At 41.6% G+C, this 22,822-nt stretch overlaps 1 protein-coding gene across 15 annotated transcripts in view; it reads right to left on the minus strand.

The window, feature by feature from the left end:
• Nucleotides 1–22,822, minus strand: part of Dennd1a (DENN domain containing 1A) — a 534,503-nt gene that overhangs the window by 228,889 nt on the left and 282,792 nt on the right. For 14 of the 15 annotated variants that reach the window (XM_029559484.1, XM_008824487.2, XM_008824462.3 and 11 more), the window contains one exon: nucleotides 12,166–12,276. In XM_029559484.1, coding sequence (XP_029415344.1) covers nucleotides 12,166–12,276 — 111 coding nt within the window. Of the gene's footprint in view, nucleotides 1–12,165; nucleotides 12,277–13,893; nucleotides 14,086–22,822 lie in introns of those variants that run through there. The other variant, XM_029559494.1, reaches the window with a different exon arrangement.

Consider the following 22,822-nt stretch of genomic DNA (forward strand, 5'->3'; position numbering starts at 1 on the left):
GGGAAAAGAGAAGGAAAAACAAAAACAAATTCCAAGGTGGTCAAGCGGAGTCAGGTCTCCAAGAGCAGCATCATCTCATCAGGAAGTAGCTAACTTGGGCAAGCACCCCCTAATCCCTTCTCTTTCCCTTTTTTAAAAGGCTACCTACTAGCTAGAGTAATTAGAGCAAGTTATTAATCAGGGTAAAAAGTGTTCCTGCCAAGATTTGACACTTCAAAACATCAAAGCAAAACTGCCAGAGAAAAGCGTTAGCTGCTGAAGCGGAGGCAGAAACTAAGTGAGGTAAGCTGCATTGGGAAGAAGCCACCAGGAGCGAGGAAAGCACTCTTCTTTTCATCTTTAAGGTAAAAAAGAAAAAGGCAAGGTTGCCTGAGGATTGATAACAATCAATTTAAAGACAGGGACAGCAAGTGTGAGGCCTCTCCTTCATCCTGTGCCTGTGACAGGCATTACTGAATGAGGAGATGGCCCAAGGATCCCTCCTAACACACAGTTGTCATCACTAGTTCAAAGCTGCCACTGAGGAAGAAATCTGTTTGCTACCTCAGCTACTGTTAAGTGGATGTACATTTACTTGCAAATATTTCTAAAGGTTATAATTTACATTTAACTAATGGATTTATACCACTATTTTAATGAAAAATGACATTTTCCCAAAGAAAGCTAGCATAACTAAACATGGAGTCATGATCACTATCAAGAGAAGGAAAAGAGAACCTCTGGAGTTGCTAAGTTTGAAGGAAAAGATAGAAAGACTCTCCTTTGTCTAGTTCTGTGGAGCAAATTCACCCTTAGGAAGTGAGAGCAAATGCGGAAAGACTAAAGCTATAAAGCAGTCACTATTAGAACTACTTAATCAGCACTTACTATCTGGCAAACACAGTACAGTGCTGCATGTGTATTTAACTAATTTAATCTCCACAGCAGCCCTGTAAAGTAGGTAGCATTAGTGTCTCCATTTTGCAGGTAAGGAAGCTTGCCTAAGGTCACAGAGCTCACGGCTGAGCTAGGATGTGAACACTGGGAGGCCAGGCTCCTGGGTCTGTTGCTCTCTGCTCACATGAAACTGCTTCTTTGCTCTGATCTGTATTAATCGGACAATTACTGAGCATCCACTATGTGTACATGCCATGCCCTCAAGCAAGTTAAAATAGACAGAGAAAGATCAAAATGCAAACAATCAACTTCAACACAAAAGCATTATGAAAGAGGTGCTATAATGGAGGTTCAAGTGTGTCAGCATATAAAAAAGGAATCCCTAATTCTGCCTCAGGCAAGCATCGGGCAGCACAGAGACCAATGAGACCAATGCATCAGAGTATTCAGAGCCTGGTGGATGAAGATGGAGAGGTTGCTTATGTTCCTTCCTGCAGAAGGCCAGGTGGAACTGTGAGCCACGTGAACACAGCAGCTCCTCAGGCTCCTGGGGCTCTATATCCTGATAACTGCAGAGATTTGAACAGAAATGACCCTTCAGTCAGTGACTGCTAGTGAGAAATGAGTGGAGACGTGAAACCTCCTACATGTCGCTATGATTACTCTATATGCCTTGATGCATTCACCATCCACTGCCACCAGGTGTACAAATGGAAGCTGCATCACTCCACTGGGATCTCTACTACCCTCCTTGCTTCTGAAAGTCATGTGGGGAATTACTGTCTACAAAGTAAAGACTTGGTGTCATTGACATTTACTGAATGAGTAGAGTAGCACATGGCCAGGCCTTGGCTATGGTTTTTCCATATCTATGATCTATGATTTTTAAACCCTTTACCAGTCTCATTTTTACAGAAAATGGCAAAGACATGCAAGAGGTCAACTCGCCTATGGCCACATGGCTAGAGAGTAGCTTGGGGGGATTAAGTGCATGGCAGAGGCAGAGGCAGCATCAAAACAAAAGGATCTTGACCTAAAGTCTGATTCTCTCTCCTCTGTTGTCCTTTTTTGAGGGAAGATGCCACCAACAGGACCATCTGACGTGTAGGGTCTATGTAACCATCAACCTAGCAGAAAAATAAACCTGTGAAATTTTTTTTGGTACAGACCCATGAGTGTGTGCCTAATCTCAATTACACCAAAGTGGTCATGATTGCCACCTGCAAAATTTGTTCCCACTTAGTACATAGTAGCCCATTGTTGTTTTCTTAATGAATGCCTTTAAAAGAACTGTCAAATTGAACACCATTTAAGTATTTTTAAACAAATTAAGAGGCAAGTGATTTTAATATTGCTCATCTGTGTTTCCTTGGCAGAGGTATGATTTATAAAATTTTAAGAAATAAGGCCTCAATCCTACAACCTAAAAATATACAGGGCTAGAGAGATAGTTCAGTGGGCAAAGAGCTCATTGCACAAGCATAGGATCTGAATCTGGATCCCCAGATCTATGCAAAAAAGCTAGGTGTGGTAGCATATGCCTGCAACTCCAGAGGTGAGGGCTGCAGATAGGTGGATCCTGGGGGCTCACTTGCCAGCCAGTCTAGGCAGACAGCAAGCTTCAGGTTCAGTGGCAGATCCTGTTTCAGAAATACAAGGTAGAAAAGCAACTGAAGAAAGGCATACTGACGTCAACCTCTCTCTGGTTACCTCTCTCACACGTACCTGAACAGGTGAGTACAACTGCACATATACATATGTGTACACCACAAATATATTCACACACATGAGAATACACAAATTTAGTTTACAAACTGTCCATATTGCTCAAATAATAAATTTTTATGGCATGTTGAAATGAAATGAATAAAAAAAAACTGCACTTCTCCAGATCTATTACATTCATGGACCCCAAAATTGCACTGGTGGAGTACACTGGTCTTCTATAACATTAGGAGAATCTGGATAGTGATATCCTTCTATAGATGAGCTAAGGCTACAATCAAAGTGCTCCCAAAGAGAAACAGCAAGAAAAAAAATCAAGGAGCTTCTTAAGTGCTACTCTGGACTCATGACGACTCCTAAACAAACACAGTCTCTGCTATGTAGTCTTAAATTGAAAATGAGTCTAGTGGTATACAACAATGAATAAATATGGTCTATAATGGCAGGACAGGAAGGAAGCTAAGAGATGGCATTTCAACTGCACACGGGACACCGAAAGCACAAAGGAAGTGAGGTAAGGCTATAAACTCTCAAAAGTCCATTCTCAGCAACGTACTTCCTCTGTGACCTGTAAGTTCCATGATCTCTCCAAACAGTGCCACTGACAGGGAGCTAAGTGTTTGCATACATGAGCCTATCAGGGGCATTTCTCATTTAGACCACAAAAGTACTATATTACAATATCCCTAACATCTCAAGTTTCTTTTCATTCCAGTTACAGTTTGTCATGAGCAGGAGAAAACCAACTCACACATAACTAAATAAATATAGTTCAAAAAGAAGTTAATTATATTTACATTTAAAAACCAAAGAAAACCCAAATAAATAAAACATACAATCTTTTCTATTTCCTGTCAGTGGAGGTCTCTTTCACTGACTTTCCAGTTTTTAATATTCTCTGAGCCACAATAAAATTTTATGTAATGGAGATTAGAGAGGTTATGCTACTTGTGAGTTTGGCTGCTGAGTCTATATTTCATGCCACTTCATTACATTTTGTTAAGGATTTCCCTCTTCACCAAAAGGATTAGTTTTCTTCTCACTTCTTTGAATACTCTTCTTAGGTTGTTAGTGTGAACTAGGTTAATCTCTCTCTCTCTTAACATATAAAAGATGAACAAACAAAATGTTCGATTTATTTTATTTTTTAAATAGAACACTAAATTTAGTCTTAGGCTTCACTGTTTGGGAAGTTTCCAGTTACAAGGTCTTGGCTTCCCTTGAGCACAGTTTGAAACAAAATAATGCAGTTTGTTCCTACGGCTGGAACATGCAGAGCGGAGTGTGCAGGCAAAGAGGCCCTGGCTCGGGGCCAGTACTTCAAACCTCCTTAAACTGCCACTCTCTTCTTTGCTTCAAGGGCTACAGATAAGCAAACAGGATTAGTTTATTCTAGTCCAGAAGAACTAGGAAAGCTTTGCACATATTGTTTAAATGCCCAGCCCACTGCATGGGCTGACAGAGTCATGGCAAAGTGGAGTTTCTCCAGAAAGAAGTAAAAATTAAGCCAAATTTGAAAAGCTGCCTTGTCTATAAACTGGCCCTTTCTCAGGTCACCAGAGCAGATGGTGACCAGACAATGGATGCTGTTTGTGTGAGTGGGCCAGAGCAAGGTTGGGAAAGGATCCAGGACTTCCTTTGCATATTGAAACATCTAGAAAGGCTAGGCTGAGGGGTGCTGGTGAGGAGACACACTATCACCTACCACTTTCCAGGCTTGAGTCCCACATTCTCTAGAACAAATGTCTGTTTGCCTAGTTAAAAAGAAACAGATAGGGAAATGATGTTAGGTTTTTTTCTTCTTTCCCTAAATGAGGTACCAAAAGAAAAGTGTTAATTTTTTTCATAGTTGTGGAAACCACATAAATAAGTACATATAAGAGCTTAATTAATAAGTGATGGTCTTGCCCCTGAACAGTGCTTCCTTCCTAAGGATTTCTTAAAACTATTTTTATTTAATGTGTATGAGTGTATTCCCTGCATGTATGTAAATGCACCTGTGTTGTGCAATACCCGTGGAGGTCAGAAAAGGGTATTGGATCCTCCTGAACTGGAGTTACAGATGGTTGTTACCTACTAAGTGGGTACTGGGAAAAGAACCCGGGTCCTCTGCAAGAGCAGCCAATCATCTCTCTAGCCCCACTAAGGACTTTTAAAAACCCATCTTCTGGGTAGCACAAAACTATTCCTTAGAAAGCAAAATGCCATTATCATCACTTATCTGGAGAGTCTTGGCTTTTGAAACTTCTAACACCCCTAATTTATAAAGGGGGCAATAAGGGTTGATATATAAAGATGGAAGGACCGTGAACCCTGAAATCACAGAACTGGTCCAGGATCTCACCAGGGCTTTGCTCAAGGAAGCCAGGGAGGCTGGGCAGACGGTCTAATAATGCACTAACAGTGGTGCTGGGTGTATGGAGGGAGCTTGTGAAATTTGAAGTGAAGAGCTAAGCTGTGTGCAACACCAGGTAAAGACTCTTTCTACCACTCAGACCCATGGTCAAAGGGATCATGCCAAGAATGCTTTGCAGAGCACAAGTGTCACAGGGAACTCATGACAAGTGGAGAGTTACCAAGGAGGCAGTATGAGGTAAGCAGAAGGATGCTGGCCTGGGGCCAAAAGAATGGGTTTTAATCCCATCTCTGCAGCTCATCTAAGACAAGACATTTCAACTTTTTGGTTCCAAATATTCTCACTTGCAAAAGGATAATAAAACAAAGTGGCTCCTTGGGTTGCAGCAAGAACTAATGGAAATATATGATAACCATACATATCATATACATACACATGTAAATATGTCTCTATGTATGAGCATGCATAAGCATGTATGTTTGCACAGCACCTGGCAGAGTACAAGCCTCAGAAAGGTTAACTACAAAGAATTTTAAGACAGTAGTGGAAATTCAAGCATCGGCCTTATAAAGTACTGAGCATGCATCTAAAGGTAAGTGGCCAACACATTTAAAGGAAGGTAGGCTGCACATTTATCCTGCACATTCCATCCATGCCCTTCTCTGGTAGTTGTAGAGTTGCCCTAGAAACCTCTATAGTTACTACACAGTCTGGTCTCATTATTCATCCAAACTGGCATCACCAGTGCAACCAGCTGAGAGCAGATCCCCATCTCTTTGGCTCTTTATAAGAATTTTCAAGTTTTCCTATTGGGATGGATATTCCTAAACAATCTGTCTCTGGCTCTAGTGATGGTTCCTGCACAAGGGCTCTAAAAATAATTTGAGAAGGACCCCAGTGAACATAACTTAGTGGCAAAGCCAAGTATTCTGAAGGAACTCTGATTCCCTTGCATTCATAGTTCCTGGCTGTTTCTTCCCTTCCAGAAGTTTCCTTCTGCATACTCCATCACAATCTATTTCATGGCTGTCTATCCCTCTGACTAGTACACTGACCTCAGGCAAGTTTCGCCATCTCCCCTAAGGGGCAGGCTGCTCCATAAAATAAGAAAAACTTTAAACTATTCAGAGTACTGATGGAATTACAAGGTATTATTTATAGAACATTCCTATCGTTGATCTGTGATTCACAGTATTTCCAAAAAGTGCTATGAATTAAACTCATATATGAAAATATGGAAGAAAAATGGAACCTTTGTGTTACAAGAACTCATACCGAAGTGTTTACATTAGAGAACAAGATTTAGCTAAGCCATCCCTATTTATCATTTATAGAAGAAAACAATCAATATACATTAACTGAGCAAAGAGAACAAAAACTTACATTTTTTTTATACAGAGTATCATGATGTTATTGACCAGGACACCCTGGAATGCATACTACCTGACTCTGAACTAAGTAGCATTGGGTTGGTTCTAGTGATGCACAGTGGTTTTCCAGAAGAAAGCACTCTGGAGTATTCCACAACTTTTATCTTTCAGATGCTCCATGGCTCTGAGGAACATTAAGCCTATATCTTACCAAGTAAAACTGAGAAAAATGTGGTTTGTGGGGTATTACAGTCACATCAGGCTCTGCCAAAACAGGGTCATCAGGACACCATAGACTGAAACAGCCTTCATATCCCTGCCTTACTACAAGATTGAAAAAAAAAAAAAAGTCACTCTTGAAGTAAAAGATAATGAGAAACTTTCAAACTCTGGAAACTGGAGAGGAGTAAAGGCTTGAATGCAACTATAGCGTGTTTAGCTCCTTCATCTCTACAAATGATGGAGGTGATGAGGGTGATGAGGTGATGAGGGTGATGAGGGTGCCGGATGATGCTGACCACCCTCGAGCTGAGAGCAGATCCCCACCTCCCCCAAGGACATTAACCTCATCATCAATCAGAAAGTCTGAACCTCTTACTATCGGTAAATAAACAAAAACCTACAACATCTTTTCAAAAATCAAAATACATGTTCAGAACGTTAAAAACAAAACAAATAATAGTAAGGCATATATTAAAAAGCAATGGTGATTTCACAAGTCTACTTAGCCTTAATCACACAACACAGACTTTACCCCCGTTTTTTTAATTAAAAAATATTTTATATTATTTTTATTTTATGTGTATTTGTGTATTGCCTGCACATAGGTAAGTGTACCCATGTTGTGCAATGCCCGTGGAGGTCAGAAGAGGCTGTCAGATCTCCTGAGACTGGAGTTACAGACAACTGTTAGCTGCCATGTGGGTGCTGGGATTTGAACCAGGGTCTTCTGCAAGAACAACCAGCGTGCCTAACTGCTGAGCCATCTCTCCAGCCCCCACCTCCCTGTTTCTAAATAGTAACTTCTTGGTTTGGATTTGAAACATTTGACTTCTTATTAAAGCATTTATTGATTTATTCTGAACATACACATGTACTATGTGCCAGACCATGTTCTAAGAGATTTTCAAGTATTAACACATTTTAGTTTTATTAATATGTAGTCACTGATGACCTAAACAATTAGCTGTTTCAGTGAGAGAATGAGAGCAGAGGGACTAGACAGGAAACAGACAATTCTCTCAAGGAATTTTGTTCTAAAAGGGGGCATATAAATGGGATAAAGGGGATGTAGCTCAAAGCAAGGTTTGTCTTTTTAAATATACTTTTTGAATTTTTGTGTACTTCATATATAACATCTTAGTCCTCTTTATATACCCTTCCCTATTGGCACCATCCCATGCCCTCCCCCCTCCAAATGAATTTCATGCATGTTGTCATTTATGTCAAGGCCTATCTAGTCAAGTTAGTGTCCCCTGACATCCCTCAGTGAAAGTTCATCCACTGGGGTCCAGTAAGCCTATCTAGAGTCACTGTCTTTAAGACAGCTCTTCCTCACCTAGTAGTAAACAGCTAAGATTGAGGCCTGCTGCCACAGTTCTATGCTGGATTTTCGTCTGCTTGAGTTTGCATGAGTCTTGTGCATGCTGACACCATTGCTGTAAGTGCAGGTCCCAGGAGTCTGTAAGGCTGTTTTGCTTTTAAGTTTGGGAGCCAGTATATCATGTTGGCATGTTCTTGAGAGAGTGCCAGAAGAGAGGAGCAACAGAGACTCAGGAGAGAGGAGTTTACTATGGGAGCAATTTCACTGAGGTGGCATGAAGGCAGCAGAATGAGGCACCAAGAAGCACCTTCTCAATAAGGCATTCCTTGACATCCATCTGAAATCATCACACCTCCTTTCTCCCCTTCATCCTCCTCAACTGCTGTCCTTACTCCTTAGTATTTCCCATCAACCACAGTGCCAGATACGGCTTACACTGCTTATACTGCTTATTGAGTTTATCCCCTAAAACACGAACTTCAGGAAATCAGGGATCTTTGTCTAGTTTTTGTTGAATGTTGACTGATGTATCCCCAGTGTCTGTGGCAATGCTACAGTAAATACACCATGGAACAAAGTCAGCTGGACAAGCAGAGTGGCTCATCATAGGGAGGACCAACAGCTCATCCACAAGGAAAGACAGAATGCAGACTGCAGACCTCAGGTGCTACTGGTATGTCAAGGCTGCTGGGATTCTCTTCTGGCTTCCATTAGAAGGGTATAGAATTCTGGGTCAGAAATCATTTTCTCTGAGAAGTCTGAGATACTGCTTCACCATATTCTGGCTTCTAAATTTTAAAATCTCAGGCATCATTAATTCTTAACCTTTGTATAAGAACTACTTCTGGCATTGTTGCTTGTTATGTAGCCTTTAGCTATACATATGGACTCTTAAAAAATTATATTGGCCCCTTTAATCTTTGGTTATACTTTCCTTTAGGGTGTTTAAGGCCATACAGGTGGCCCAGATAAACCAATTTATTTTCACTCTTAAGGTCGTTTGAGGATCTGTTCCTCAGGGGTCACATGGGCTTGGGAGGAGCTCCTGGCTCCTTTCCTTTACCAGATGCATCTATATGAAGGTAAGTTAAAGGTCCTGCTAGACTGTGGCTGGTCTCACTTGGAAGCATGGAGGAAATGTTTCCTCTGTGTTGACCCTCCTCTTTGTAGACTGGACAATGGTTCAAGTCCATTTGGTAGAGTCTCCAAGGCCCTAGATAGGCTGACTAGATTCACCAGATGGACAAGTAGTGGGGAATGGCTGGGGGTGCCGACAACACAGCGAACAGTAGCAGGGATATTAGTTGCCTTCATTGCGAGTGCCCTTCTGATGAGTGTGGGGTTGGAGTTTTCATGGCCAGCCACTTTGACAGACATTACTGTGGCAAGTGCTGTCTGACTTACTGCTTCAACAAACCAGAAGATAAATAATAGAGTATGAGTTAATAAAAACATAGGAACTGGAAAAAAAAAAAAAAAAGAACTACTTCTTCATCATTATCCCTTGGGCTTGGTGTCTTTTTGTGGTTACAAATTTTTTTTTTGAAACAGATATACATACAAAAATAAATATAGGGGCTGGAGAGATGGCTCAGCGGTTAAGAGCACTGACTGCTCTTGCCGAGGACCCAGGTCAATTCCCAGCACCCACATGGCGGCTACAAACCGTCCTTAACTCCAGTTCCAGGGGAAATCGAAGTCCTCTTCTGATCTCCGCAGCATTGCATGACACGGATGCACTCACATACACACAGGCAATACACTCATACACATAAAATTAAAAAAAAATTTTTTTAATAAAAATAAATATATAATATAACTTTTAAAGAAAAAAGATTCTAAACTTCAGGTAAAAGGCTTCAAGGTTAGTTCCTGCTCCATTGCTCCAAGTCTTGTGTCTGAAGTATGTCCTGTCTTCAGCAGTAGGGTCTTTCCAATTTCCTCGCTCCTGGTGTTACATCAGGATATATATTTACATAGAAGGGATTGGTTTACAATCCACAAATAAGGGAGAACATGTGTCACTTGCTTTTCTGTGTTTGTTACTTCGCTTAGTAGTTGCATTTTGAGAATATAGGCAGGCTGGTGACACACTAAGGCCTAATAACCATAATGACCAGCACAGCAAACTACCTCAATTGGTGCAGTAGTGGTACTGTTATCTAGGGGTATTCAGCAACTATCTAACTGGACTTTAAGCCCTCTTAATAGGCGTGAACTCCTGAGTGGTACTGTAAATACAGCCAAATACACACGATTGGAGAGGTCATAGATCCTAGAGAAAACCTTATCTCTGTCATATATCTAGACAAATGAAATTTCTTACCATATGCTAAATATGGATCCTTATATTTACAGACAAGTATACCGAACACCACTCACCAAAGAAGCTTCTTTTTGCAACAGATGGAGGCTACTACAGAGTTCCACAACTAGTCAGACACAGAGAATATATGAGAGATGCCCAGTCCCAGGTAACATACCTACAGTGGAACCTCTACACCTAAGACTCATGGAACATAGTGGAACGGGGTGGAGAGAAAACTAGTGCATCCCTCAACTCTCACCAATGAAGCTTCCTTATACAACAGAGTGCCATGCACAGAAGGCCACAATTGGCCAAAGGTTTAAAGAATGAGAGACTGCAGAGTGTGTGTCCTTGGATAGGGCTCCTATATCAAACCTCTCCCACCCACAGCTTAGGGACCAATGTGGAAGAGGGGGCAGAAAGATTTAAGAGCCAGGGATGGTCCACGAACATAGGGAAGCAGATGCTTTCAGGCCACTGGAAGCTTGCACATGTGAACTTGTGGCATCAAGCACAGAACCCAACTTAGTTATGAGTTTAAAAGACCTTATCCCAAAAAGAAAAACAAACAAATTTTTAAAAAGGTAGACAGTGCCTGAGAAATACAAGGTTGTTCTCTAGCCTACACCCCCCCCCCGAGGAATGTGAACACATATACACGCATGCACGCACAAAAAGGGATAATCAGTGAAATGGATAAATATGTGATAAAGCAATTTTAGCAAATTACTACTGGCATACTAAATGAAAGTCTATCAATTATTTATTATAAAGTGATTTCAACTTTCTATAATGCTTGAGAATTTTCACAATAAAATTATTAACCATACTTATCTGGTAGAAAACCTAAAATACAATTAAGAAAATCATTTACATTAAACATATAGCAAAAATTATTAATAGCACAATACACAAAGAGCTCATTATAATTTATAAGAAAAACACCAAGCTGGGCATAGTGGCCCACACTTGAATCCCAGAACTTGGGAAGTTGAGGTAGGCAGGTTGCCAAATTTGAATTAGAAGCCAGCCTAGGCTACACAGTGAGTTCAAGACCAGCCTGAATTATAAAGCCAAAATTCTATCTAAAAAATCCAGGATAGCTGGGTCTACAGGGAGACCCTGACTCAAAAAGACAAAAAAAAAAAAAAAAAGCAAAAAGGCAAAAAAAGTGGGGGTTGGAAAGATGATGGCTCAGTGGGTAAAGCATGTGTCATACAAGCATGAGGATCAGAATTCAGATCCCCAGAACCCACATGAAAAAGCTGAATGGGCCTGGTGGCATCCCTATAATCCTTAGAACAAGCTGGTTAATCAAACTAGCTGAAACAGTGAGCTCCAGGTTTACTTAACAAGAGACCATGTCCCAGTATGTAAGGTGGAGAGTGACTAAAGCTAGAAACACACAAACACGCACAATCGCAAGGCTGAGGTGAAGGTGTTCACTAATATACAGCTGGTAGCCTCCTTGTATACAGGCCCAGCCTGCTGGGGAAGCTATCTGTCAGTCCCCAATTCCTTGTGCTTATCTAGTCCTTTGACCTGGAGGCCCCACCGCTCAGAATAAGAACTGTATCAATCAAAAGAAGCTCAAAAAATGTTCACTGCAGTATTATCTACTAGAGGATTAATCAATGAACAACCTAAGTGACCATCAAGAGAAAACTGGTAAATCATGACTATCACGACAATGGAATTCAGTGGAGACATTTAAAAAATGACAAAAATAAGGTTGTGTGGAAATAGGCACAATGTTCATAATGCACAATCAAAAGGAAAACTATTTATAATTGATTATGAGACTGTAAGAATAAATGAAATGGGCTTTGACACTGTAAAGGAATGTGAATAATAAATGAAAATGATGTATTACCATATGAGGGAAATGTGGCTGATTCATTTTCCTAAAATTTTCTTTAATCTTGCCGGTGCATCTTTCAATTAAAATTAAATCACTGAAAAGGAGGTCTCAGGATGGTCTACTTACAGTGCTGAGCTTGCTGCAGATGATGAGGATCCGGCGTTCATACAGCATGCTGGCGTACAGATGCAACATGTTGTTTACATCCACAGCCACAAAATATTCTGTCAGATTTCTCTAGGAGAAAGAAGAAAGCAAGGCTTGTGGTTTATTTTGTTTGTTCTTATTACGAATAGTATCTCATAAAAGCATGAGAAGCAGAAAGTAATCAGAAAGCATACTCTCTTCTTCTCCTGACCCACTCTTTCTACCTAGGAGACCAAGCCCCACTCATACATGAAATCATGAAATGCAAAGTTCAAAGGGGCCTTGGAGATGAACAGCCTCAGCAACTGCATCTGCATGTGGTGATTATGGGTTCCAACATGAGGTCGTACACAGCGCTGTGGTTGCTTTTCATGTGGGTCCACAAGATGAGCAGCACAGGAACTCTGCCATCTCCCAAATGAGAAACCAAGGCTGAGACAGATCCTCCAAGATCAAATGGTCTAATGAACAATGAAGACAGGACTCTGCTCAGATCTTCCGACCCAGGTCCTAGAACTTTTTTGATGTGCCATGTATCTTAGCAAAAGAAAGTACCCATCCTTCTGGAAGGGCCTGTTTCTAAACCCAGCAGATCCTAGCTATGAAGACTGGGCATGAACCTGTTCTGTCCTCCTCACTGCTGGTGTCCACAGCATGCATACTCCACAATTGCCCAGCTAGAATTAAAGCAATTTCAAAGGTTTAAAATTTCCAGGTATTTCACTCAAAATGGGGGGGGGGGCGGTTTGGAGACAAACAGCAGCAAATTGTGACAAAGCACTGTTTTAACCAGCTTTTTCTTCTTTCAACCTGGGTTTCATTCCTTAATTAGTACTACAGATTAGTACTCTTCAGATTTCAGGGAAAAAATGGAATGTGTTTCATTTCTATAACTCTTTCTATATTCCCTGACCTTAATAATACACATGAATATGCTAATTTCTTCAATGCTGTATAATAAAGTGCTCAGTAAATGAAAGGGGTGGGAAGGGAAGGAATGCCATTGCCAGGGATGGCAGTTTACCACGATTAAAGATCTATAACCCATAATTGAAGTAAACCAGGTAGATTTTATATGCAAAATAGCATAAAGTGCTTTTCAACAATATTATCATTGGGAATAAGAATAGGCACTTATGATTTATTATTGTTTGACCAAAGTATTAGGTCAACCACCCAACTTTACAAATAAAGAGCAAGTGAACTGATAGCTCTATACATTGACTACTTAACAAGCACCAGGCACTGCACCAGACACTGTGCATATGGAACCTCAGAAAAATCCAATGCAGTGTTATTCTTTCTAATGTAGAGAAGAAGGAATTAATTCAGAGATTCAGCAACTGGTAGAGTCAGGTTTGACACCACAGGCTACACAGCTCCCCTACCCTGCACTGTCACTCTAAGTGCCTCTCAGTATCTGCCATGTATGAGACTTTATGCAGGTCACTTTGCTTAACCTCACAGGCACTCCCTGAACTAGATGTCACTATCTATTTAAAGATGTAAAACAGAGGCACAGAGATGTGATACAATGTGACAAAAGTCACATGATAACAGAAGACTCAGTCTACGGCTTTTTAAAACAACACCCTAAAGTATAAGTATAAGCATATTCAGGAAAAAAAAAAAAGGATTGAGTGTAGGGGTAAAACAGGAAGAATGTGTGTATAAAGAAGGGGTATTTTTACTTTTAAAAATTATTACCTCATTTATTGAAGAATCCTCACATGTCCATCTGTGAGTGCTTGATCTGTGTTCTTTCTAATCTTCCTAATTACCTTTAGATAGGCATTGCCATTTCCGAATCTATCGATGAAGAAACTGAGGCTTGGAAAGGCTCAGTTGTCTTCTAAAGGCTACTCAGGTAGAAAGGACAGAGCCAAGTTTCTCAACCACGTCTCTTGAATCCAAAACTCACCGGATAACCACCATATCAGCTTGCCTCCTAAAAAACTCCATGAAAAAACAAAACAAGCACTAGAGGCAAAGAGAACTAGACAAGAAGCATATCTTTGCCCAGTGGACTGAGGAGCGCTGAGTTAATGATGTCAGGGTAGGGTTTGTTCTGGAGACAGTGACACGGCAGAGCAGTTCTCACAAACAAAAATACAAGGCCCTCAGCTGAGCATTTCAGTGAAAGCTTAACTGCTGATGAATTATATGAAATTTTCTTTTAGAAGAGGATGGAAGTAAAAAGAAAATAGAAATGAGGAGCTTAAAGAAGGCCAGAAAGCCCATTAGCACTTTTGACAGATCCAAAGATAACTCTGAAGCCACCAAAACGTGGCCTCAAGAGTCTGCCAAGAAGCTTCACGCTGGGGAGAAATATGTTACACAGCTTGCCGTCCAAATAGGGAGACACAGCGTCAGAGACAAATCCTGTGCCTTATTTTGGTGGGAGAAAAAAAAAAAAATTACAAGGATACTTTTGTGGATGGGGAAGGGAATGCTTCTGAAATAAAAACACCACTGACTGAGGCAGCCCCCCATCACCAGTTAAGATCTGACGGACTCAGGTGCCTGATCCAAAAACCCTACACAGGTATGTTAAAAATATGTAACATTTAGCCAAATTCTTTCTAAACTGTCATGTACTTTTTTTGGTATTTCTCATCCCATCTGTGCTGATTACCAAGATATTTGTGTCTAAACAGAAGCTGTCTTTCTTATCTGCTTCCTCCCCTGCCTCTTTCCTTCTGGGATACCACCCGCCAGAGTGGGTAGGACTGCCAACGGCCTCAGCCCAGGAACTTCTCGGCTGGGGGAGCACCTGCAGGGCGGAGGGGGGGGCCCTGGCACATTTACAGTTCCCACCAAGTTTGGGCTCAGAGAAAGCCCCCTGGAGACCGGGATCTCCCTCCTATTGCTATTAAGCACCCAGTAGCTTGAGCCATGGCAAAACTCAATTTCTCAGACTTGCCCTTTCTACCCCCAGGCCTTTACTTTTGTAGTTTCCTCTTCCCAGAATATTCTCCTCTGCACTAAAGATGCTCATCCACTCGACAGGACCCAGTCCCAGTGTCACCTCCTCCTGGAAGCTTTCCTAACACCCTTCGTGTTTCCATGGCAATTTGTCTCTATCTTATAGTAACTCCATTTTAGGTATTTTTTTCCCACTAAGCTGAGTCCCTTTGGGTAAATTACATATCCCAACATTAAGCAATTTGATGAAAGAATGAAATCTATGTGTGGTGGAAACAAGTGACTGAAGACTACCATCCCTTGGCTCTGGCATGTGTGGGACACAGGAGGAGAGCAGACTAGCAGAGGGGCAGTGTGGTGTAACAGTAGGAACACAGCAACTGACAGAAAACCTGGCTCTGAGACAGGCCCACGGTAAACAGTGACACTGGGGATTGAGGAGAATCAGGTAAAAGAACAGGTGTGAGGGCTAGGAAAGGAGCTAAGAAGGGAGCTAAGAAGGAGGCTTTTCAAGGTATCTATGGCTACACTGATGAAAAGGGTAAAGCAATAGAGAGTCTGTCCTCTGGGACTGGCAGGCAAGGGGAGTGCACCCAAAACCAGGTGTTCATTTCACAAAGGTCCACCCTATTTCTCCTATGGGTAAGATGAGAACACAGAAGAACAAGGGGGCCTCTGTAGCAACCTGTCCTCTGTAGTCAGGACACATTTCAAACTTGTACTTATAAAACATGCAGGAAGCGCCACCCTCTCCCAGGACTTTCCCTTAGAGGACTAAGTCCTTGATTGCCCATCTCTACTTCCCTTAGCCAGGTGATCAACACAAATTCAACTCTTCTATGTGCCAAACATCACCCTGAGAGTTAGGTCTGTGGAGATAAGCCAGGGCACTATTTTATGAGTTGCATCTGGGAGCGGGAGAAGCATCAGCTCCCCAAAGCCAGAATGCAAAGCTGACTCTGCTGGACAGACAGGCAGAAGGCCTGAGAGCACTCACAGAACCGGAAATGTGCAGTCTGTACCTCCCAACAGGGGTTTACTAGTTGGCAAGGTGGGCAGGGGAGAAGCATATGCAGGGACAGAGGCAGGGAGGGGAGAGAAGCAACAAGCAGGTGAGTAGAGGAAGGGGTGGAGTGCAGGGAAGAGGGAGTGGGACAAGAGAACAAGGTTTCAGTTCTGGAGAGCCAGACTGCCGCCCCCCACCTCCCCCGCCAAGTAACAGGGAGCTTGGGGATCAAGACAGGATCCCATTTGTTTCAAAAAGATCTCCCTAATGCCCATGGAAGACGGACAAGAGTGGGTGAACAGGAGGTGGGGGGATCACTTAACCATTATTGCCATATTCCAGGAAAAGATCAAAATGCGTAAGGAAACAATCAATTCAGAAGAAAGCTTTAGATATACACATGAAAGAGCCCCTTAATCACAAGACTTGACAATGAATTAGACTTGGAGACAGGAGGAAGAAAGGCTCTAAGACCTCCACACTTACAAGGTGTAATATACCACATTTTGCATTTGCCCAAATAGAGTTGCAGAGTGTCTATTCATTTACCAGCGTCAACCCTCCTAAGCAACCATTATTCCCATCAAACAGTGTTTCTGCTACTTATTCCTCAGCCTCATGTCCCAGACCACTGCAAAACCACCACAGCTGCTGAAGTACCCACCCCTTCATTCCCTGCCAGTTACTTCTTGGTAATATACCTTCTGAGAAAGGCAAACCCTGCTCAGCGGACCATTTCCCAGGCTCTGTGCTCAGGCCATAGCTTACTTAGAGCCAGTGTGTTTCTCAGCTTAAGGACACTCTTTTCCTGCCTGGACTTTATTATGTACTCCCTACCTCACTCATTTCCCACAGGGCTGGATCAGGGTAGGAAGCTGCCCTGTCTGGCCAGAACTCAAATGCAAGGAGGACTCTGGGCAGCGCAGCTTGGAAGGTGAATTTCAGAGGAGGCACATGCTGCATCGACTCCTTCAACTCTGTTTCTCATCTCTACAAAAAGATGTGAGGTTCTCACCCAGCAAGAACCCCTCTGTGACTCTCAGCCCAGACAAAGAGGGGATAACACCTGGCAAAACCCTAGGCCCCCTAGGAGAGGCCTCCTAATAGCTGTGCTTTCCGAGCCTCCCCTGCTGGCTCTGGTGCCAATCCAGGTGGCTGGGGACTTCATGCTCACTGTGATCCATGCTCGAGGTTATGAAGCAGGTGGAGGTCCTGGGGGTGGGGTTGGAACCCGTTGGGTCCAGAAGGGAATATAGTGTGGCTTAGAGAGAAAGCGTCTTAGGTTCAATACCATAGGGAAATGAGATAATCCTCAAACCAAAGAAGCGACTCTAAGCTGGGTACTCCTTGGAGCCTTCGAAACAGATGCTAGTCTGCCCCAGTCTGTCATCTGATTAGTCTTTGTGACTCTCCGTCCATAGTACAGAGGATAAAGACTCACTGCACTGGCTCAAGAGGCAGCTTCCTAGGCCAGGGGCTTGGTTCTATCAATGGGTCTCAGGTTTCTTATTCAAATATTTTACCATAATATAATTTTTTAAAAGAGAGAGACAGGTCTTGCTATTTCGCCAAACTGGTCTCCAAATTCTGAGTTTAAGGAGTCCTCCCACCTGAGACTTCAGAATAGCTGAGGCTATAGGTATGCATCTCTGTACCTGACTTTTATAATAGAAAGAATTCAAATCTTCAAGTGATTTTTTTTTTTAAAGGAAGAATTTTAGTTACCTTGGTGGTGGTGCCAGATTCTTAAAAGGGAATTACAAACTTGGTTTCTAAAATAATCTACCCAAAAAAGAATCCCACAAACTCACTCAAGCAATCAAATGAGAGAGGTATATTACAGGAAGAAAGCAGAGTTACTGGAGGTCAGCTTTTATCCCTCTGTGTGAATGGAAAGACCATTAGAATAAATAATTACCTGACAACTCTGAGGAGCAACAATGAGCTGCTTGTAATCTCAGTGCTTGATAGGAGGCTCTCCACCACCAACTCAAAAGTGTTTATTTTTTGAAGTCATGATGACTTCATAAATCTTTTCTATATCACGGTGCATCTTTTGACAAAGTGGAGTCTGGGTAATGTCACACAGAACTGTCCATTCTAAACAGTTTCCTCGCATCATTAACCACTTGGTATGACACTGACCAGATAATTAAGACAGGTTTGTTTAATATTCCAAATGAAGTTCTATATGATCACCCATTAATCAAAAGTAAACTTCAAAACCTAGGTGCTAAACAAAATAGCTCTTATACAGGCAGTTTACAATGTAATTATTACTGTATTTTGGCCCATGATCTGTGACTTTTCTTTTTAGATGCAGGTCACCTGTTTAAAATTTATAAAGATTTATGCTCATTTAATTACTGACTGCTTAAAATTTACTCCTACATGTGTTATCTTGATAGACACAGAAAACCCTGATGAGCAATTACATAGTGATGGTTTTTCAGTGAAAAGCAAGAAAATATTTTTACAAAGAAATTGTAGAAATAATGAGAATTAATTTCAACAAGGATCTCTGAAAGTGGAAAGAATTAATTTTCCACGTTTGCTTTTCATTAACATCTTGTACACAAATGGGCCCAAAAGCCAGCTGGAAGGAGCTGTTCTTTTTCTTTCTTCCAGGGATGGGGCTTTGTTAGTGAAAGGTTTGTTAGTTCATTCATTCATCCATCCATTCAGTCAGTCAGCCAGTCAGTCATTAATCACATATAGTTTTATGTCAAGCAATTATAATGTTCTAGATACAGTATGGAGATGCAATGGTGAAAAAGAAAAATACCAATCCCTATCCTTATAGAAAGAGAGATGGTATTAACTAACTATTCATGCAGTGAATATAACATACACTAATGACTTCTTAGGTGAGTGCAGGGTGCCATCAGAGCCTGGATCTCAGGTGTGAACGCTGGTTTTAGCGAGCAGTAGTTGAACAAGTTAATGCACAACTCTGGGTTTCCCTTCCTCTTCAGGGCAGGCTAATAACCATATCACAGGCTGATGTACAGGGCTCATGACATAACAAATGGTGCCTGGTAGGAGCTAACAGTGGACATTCAACAGATACCAGGTGGTTCTTCTTTTCTTTTCTTTTTTAAAATTATTTATTATTTTTATTTTATGTGTTTGAGTGTATTGCCTGCATGTATGTGAGTGCACCCGTGTCGTGCAATGCCACGGAGGTCAGAAGAGGGCTTCAGATTCCCCTGGAATTGGAGTTAAGGACAGTTCATAGCTACCATGTAGGTCCTGGGGATCGAACCTGGGTCCTCTGCAAGAGCAGTCAGTGCTCTTAACTGCTGAGCCATCTCTCCAGGCCTGGTTCTTCTTTTCTTATATTAACCTTTCTCTGCTGCTGTCCAGAAGAACATAACTACCTGACAACAGAACACTTCTGGGTTCCATGTCCCAAAGCTCATGTGTCCTTTAGGTTGCTTATTCTCTTAAATTCAGGTTGTCCCTTAGAGAAAACAACAGACAGGTGTTTGTAGAACTTCCTCTAGTACAGGCATTGGAGCCCTGGGCCCCAGTCACCACACCAGTTCCAGGCTTCAGAAATTCTGGTCAATGGGGGTAAAGAGCCTTTTGTGGCTTCATGAAAAACATACCTCATGAAAGGGGGACACTGATTTTTACAAGACTGTCAGCCAATATCAAGCAAAGACTGGCTACAGGGAATCATGTTCCCCAGCCTGTAGCCATACTTAGATGTCAAGGAGGTTAGGACTAGAGTACCCAGGAAGCCAACATAAGGAGAGAAAGCAGTGTTCAAAGCAGTGTTCCTGCGGCACCCAGTGCTGTCCTTGGAACTTGACATCTAATACTTCATTTGCTCCTCACATTTCCCTTTTAACTAGAAAAGGATGCAGAGGCTCCAAAAAGACAAGGAGCCCAAAGGCTCAGCCTGGTGGGGCCCTGTGTCATGTTCTCTCCATGAGAGCAGACTGCAGCACATTAACAATCCCATGGTTATTGCTTGTTTCAATTCGCAATGCAGCAATTTAGTCATTTTAAATTAATCCTTGAAAAATCACCAAGAGATTAAAATGTAAATTTTAAAATGGCTAGAGTTCAATAGTGATTCTATGTCAAAAATCCCATACAAATTGGTCTCAAAAAGTTCAGAATCTCCTCAGAGAAAAAGCTTTCCTGCTTTGTTTTGTATTTCAGATATAAAATATCATTTTTTTTTCCTCATGAATATCACAAGTCAACCCTAGGGGGCCAGGAAGGCATAATGGAAACCAAACCTTCGGAACCTGGGTCGCTACACCCCACTGACTGGCAGACCTCAGGCTGGCAACCACAGGCCTGTGAGCTCCAGGCTCTGTGCATGTAAAATGGGCCTCACGTCCACCTCTCACAGTGTAGCTGCAGGGATTAAAATGAACAGTGTATGTTAGGAGTCCGGCAGATTGGTCTTACTATTCTGCTTAGAAACAAACAAGGACAGCCTCTACTGGTGTGCAAAGGAGGATTTAGGGGACAATAGGTTATACACAGGGAACTGGTTCATTAGTGGCAAAACCAGCAGAGAGAATGTAAATTTCAAAAATGGTAGGGACAGGGTAAGCAGTATAGAGTGCAAACCAGGGCGGGGGGAGTCAGTTAAAACAAGCCTTTCTAGTCTCGTTAATTATTTTGAAAATTAAGAAATTATCAAAACTTTCAAGTACCTTAAGGATCAAGTCCTTAAGGAAATCTTGGACAATAAATTTAAAAATATGTATTAGATGGTAAGTAATAATTTTTATCATATTTTCATGTAGTATAAAAGTACATTACAAACCCCTAAATGTTTCCTCATAGGGAAACCCTGTATTTTCTTCCCTCCTGACACTACCCTCCCACAAAATCAAGTAAAAATTTAAAAGTATAAATCCTGAAGAAGTAGAGAGGAGACAATAATGGGAGAGAGATGTCAGTTGTTTTTCAAACTAAAATGATGCTAACAACCAGATTTTCAACCTGAGGCCAATTGTCCCCAAGGGCACACTGGGCAAAGCCTGGAGACATTTCTGGTTGTCTTGCTGGAGAGGGTGTGCTGCTATAGTGAGTAGAGCTCCAGGAGTCACACACAACAGAAGACTACCGGGTCCAAGGCGACATAAGTATTGACAGGGGTTGAAAATAAAATGTGTTTTCACAACTAAGGTTGAGGTAGGTAAACATGGCAAAAAGCACCAAGCCTAATTTGCAACATGGAACCCCAGAAAGGCTCAAGAAGGAGAGCTGCTCATAGCCTCCAAAGGCTTGGGAAGAACACAAATGGAAATGGGAGTGGTCTGATCCCAGGATTCTTTTCTCCAGCCTTCAGCTTGTTAGCTGGCTTCCTGTACCCTTCCAGAGAAGTGTTTATTGGCTACAGGCACTGAACCAGGAAGTCCCGGGGACACCAGGTACAGCTGAGGATGGCCCAAAAAGCATTGAATAGAAAGTGCAACTATAACCCACCACTCTACTAAGCTTCCTTAACACTGGTAATAAAACATCCACTCCCTCGGCAAGAGAAAACTGACCAGTCACAAGAAAAAGATTCTGATAATGATAAACATTATGGTTGGTGGTGTAACTCAGTGGCATGGTGCTTGCCCAGCATGTGTGAAACCTTGGGTTTGAGTCCTAGGACCACAGACACACACACACAGATCATTAAAAAGGATGGAGTAGATAGATGTGAACAATTTTTAGAATAATTCAAAGCCAAAATAAAAGTGAATAATATTACTTTTATGCTTACAAAATGTCTATAACCCAAAAGTTCCCACCTATGATCATGCTATGACTCATAGAGAAAGTTCTAGTGAGATATACATCAAAATCTGGAGGGTCAGGCATGGTGGCACACGTCTTTAGTCCCAGCTCTCTGGAGGTAGAGGCAGGCAGATGGATCTCTGTGGGTTTAAGGCCAGCCTGGTCTACATAGTGAGTTCCAGGCCAGCTGGGGCTACAGGGAGACCCTGGAGGGAGAATGCATGAGTCCAGGGGAAGGATGGTGACAGCAGGGTCTGCAACTCATTTTTAATATGCATGTCTGCATTTTTTTTCACGATAAATATTTTTAAATGAATTTTTAATGGCATGGGCCAGTATTCTTAATATATCATTAAGTGAAAAAGCAGCTGTACGGTATATATTTACTATGATTCCCACTGCTTGTTTTTAAAATGTAGCTTCTAAACTAAGGGCTTTAAAAAATAATGATCAAAATAAAGAAATCAAGGGAACCCTTTTGTCTCAAACAAATATCATGCTCATCTCCATTCAAGCAATGGAAATTAGCCCGATTTAAATAACACAGAAGCAGAGACCCAGGGCTCTGGTCAACCACCTATCTCCCTATGGCTCCACAAGCCCCCTCAGAGCTCTAGACAGCACTGTTTGAAAACTACTGTTATCATACAAAGAAAGGAAAGTAAAACTCAAAAGAACAACTTCCTCAGAGATGAAGCAGGCTGAAAACTTTTCTTTTGTATTTGTAACACAAACCTTTTTTCTATGAATTAGAATCCTGAACATGCCTATAGAGCAAACCGAACCCTGATACACGGGTGAGAGTGGAGATGGTAATGTGTTACTCTTCCCAAGTTATTCTCTATCCATGTTAGTTTAACTTAGATTAACTTTAGCCACATACTTCTCTAGACAATTTTTCTAATTTCATAATTTTCAAATTTATTAGATATGTTTATCTAAAAAGTC

Source organism: Nannospalax galili, unplaced genomic scaffold (assembly GCF_000622305.1).
Source record: "Nannospalax galili isolate Female #2095 unplaced genomic scaffold, S.galili_v1.0 scaffold290, whole genome shotgun sequence".
In the NCBI taxonomy this organism is placed as follows: Eukaryota; Metazoa; Chordata; class Mammalia; order Rodentia; family Spalacidae; genus Nannospalax; species Nannospalax galili.